We start from the raw sequence: 1,813 nt of genomic DNA, 5'->3' as shown, positions 1-1,813 counted from the left end.
AGGTGATGGAAGCTATTTTCACTTTTACCATTTCTATCAAATAGAAAATGTATTTTCCAAAAGCAGGATAATTCTATGGCAAAAGTAGGGCATTTCAAAATCTGAAATTCAAAATTAAATATTACATATTCCAATCAAATCACATGATTTACTATGATAAAAATGGAAAGTATCCAAGGTTACAGACACCACTCCTTACCTCATTAGTTTCCTTCTTGTAAAGTTTTAAGGTTGGGAAGGACTGAATCTTCGTATGCTCAAGCTCATTGACTGTAGCATCCATTTTCGCCACAACAATAGTATCGTGGTCCTTGTATTTTTCACCTAGCTGATCATAGATAGGTGCCAGCTGTTTGCAGTGTCCACACCATGGTGCATAGAACTCTACAAGGACATCCTTCTCCTTGTTCAAGGCAACTTCATCGAAGTTGGAGGACACCAGAACCTGAGTAGTTCAATTATATTATATTCCCCAATTTCATTTGGCCATTGAGTTTGTTTTTTCAACCTTTATATTTGTAAAATGACAACTCCGAAATCTTTTTCATGTTGACTCCTAGTTACCACAAAACCAAATCCACAAAATATACACCATCTATTACTTGTTCACACATGTTCAAACTGATTACTTTTAATACCAAATGCATCTATCCAGTTCCATATTGCAAACATCTATCTTGAAAAAGATATTACCTTGACTGGCTCTTTATCCCAGTCTTCTGGCAGATCCTGAGACAGAAGGTGCTGCTTCAGCTTTCCATCAAGGAAACTCTTGACGAAGCCGGTAAGCCCACTCTCGCTGAGGTCATAAGTATCAGGCTTGTACTTGGCCATATCTTCCTCCAACTTGATAATACGGAGGCCTGGGATCTGCAAAACCATGTTGGTTACTTAATTGCTCAAGTTTTGTAAAGCGAAAGTTGGTCTATACCTATAAAATGACTTCCCTGAATTAGTGACTATATGGAATGGCATTCACCAAAAATATTTACATAAAGCATTCATACATGAAACATTCAAAATACTTACTTCATCCTTCTTCATGCCGAAGAATTCAAGGATGCGAGAGTGATCCTCCTCATCTGTGTTAATGGTCACAAAGAGAACTTCTCCCTTGAAGCCCTTAGCAGCAGCAGTGGCAGCACTCAGGTGAGTATCATAATGTCCAGCTTCCTTTGACAGGAAAATAAGGAGATGGGACTTGATGTCACCACCAAAGATCTTTGATGCAGTCTCATGGTTGAAGTCCACAACAAGAGGTAGAGAGTTTGCAGCAACAAACTTGGATACACCATCCTCAGTCACCTCACCCTCATACACATTCTTGCCTTCATCGAAGTCCTTGAAGAGAATGATACCATCAGCACTCAATCCATACTCAGTGAACAAAGCTTCCTCTGAGGTAATTCCAAATGGATGGTCATCAGTGGCTGAAGCAGCAGCCAAGAACTGCTTGGCAGCATCAGACTGCTGGTCCTTGAAGAAACCAATAATGACAACAGGCTTTTCAGCAATAAAGGCCTTAGCATCATCTACAGTAGCCAAAGGCTTTGCAGGTGGACCAGTTTTCTTCAAGAGCCAGTTGACAATATCGTCAGCCTGACGACCACCACCATAGTCGACAGATTTGCCAGAACGGAAGAACTTGAGGGTGGGGTAACCTCGGACACCATGCTCTTCAGCAAGTTCGGTTTCCTCTGTGGCATCAACTTTGCCCAGTGCAATAGCAGATCCCATTTCTTCAAGCTTTTGAGCTGCCTTGGCATATTCTGGGGCAAGAGCCTTGCAGTGTCCACACCATGGTGCATCTGAA

The 1,813-nt window shown here is 41.3% G+C and overlaps 1 protein-coding gene across 2 annotated transcripts in view; it reads right to left on the bottom strand.

Annotated features, from left to right (window-relative positions):
- Positions 1 to 1,813, bottom strand: part of LOC119593841 (protein disulfide-isomerase-like) — a 5,039-nt gene that overhangs the window by 1,509 nt on the left and 1,717 nt on the right. For both annotated transcript variants that reach the window (XM_037942870.1, XM_037942871.1), the window contains exons 2-4: positions 1,030 to 1,808; positions 694 to 870; positions 200 to 445 (exon numbers count right to left, since the gene is read on the bottom strand). In XM_037942870.1, coding sequence (XP_037798798.1) covers positions 200 to 445; positions 694 to 870; positions 1,030 to 1,808 — 1,202 coding nt within the window. The remainder of the gene's footprint in view (positions 1 to 199; positions 446 to 693; positions 871 to 1,029; positions 1,809 to 1,813) is intronic.

This window comes from Penaeus monodon, chromosome 32, assembly GCF_015228065.2.
Source record: "Penaeus monodon isolate SGIC_2016 chromosome 32, NSTDA_Pmon_1, whole genome shotgun sequence".
Lineage (NCBI taxonomy): Eukaryota > Metazoa > Arthropoda > Malacostraca > Decapoda > Penaeidae > Penaeus > Penaeus monodon.
Note: the sequence above shows the minus strand (reverse complement) of the source record. Positions and strands in the feature narration are given on the sequence as shown.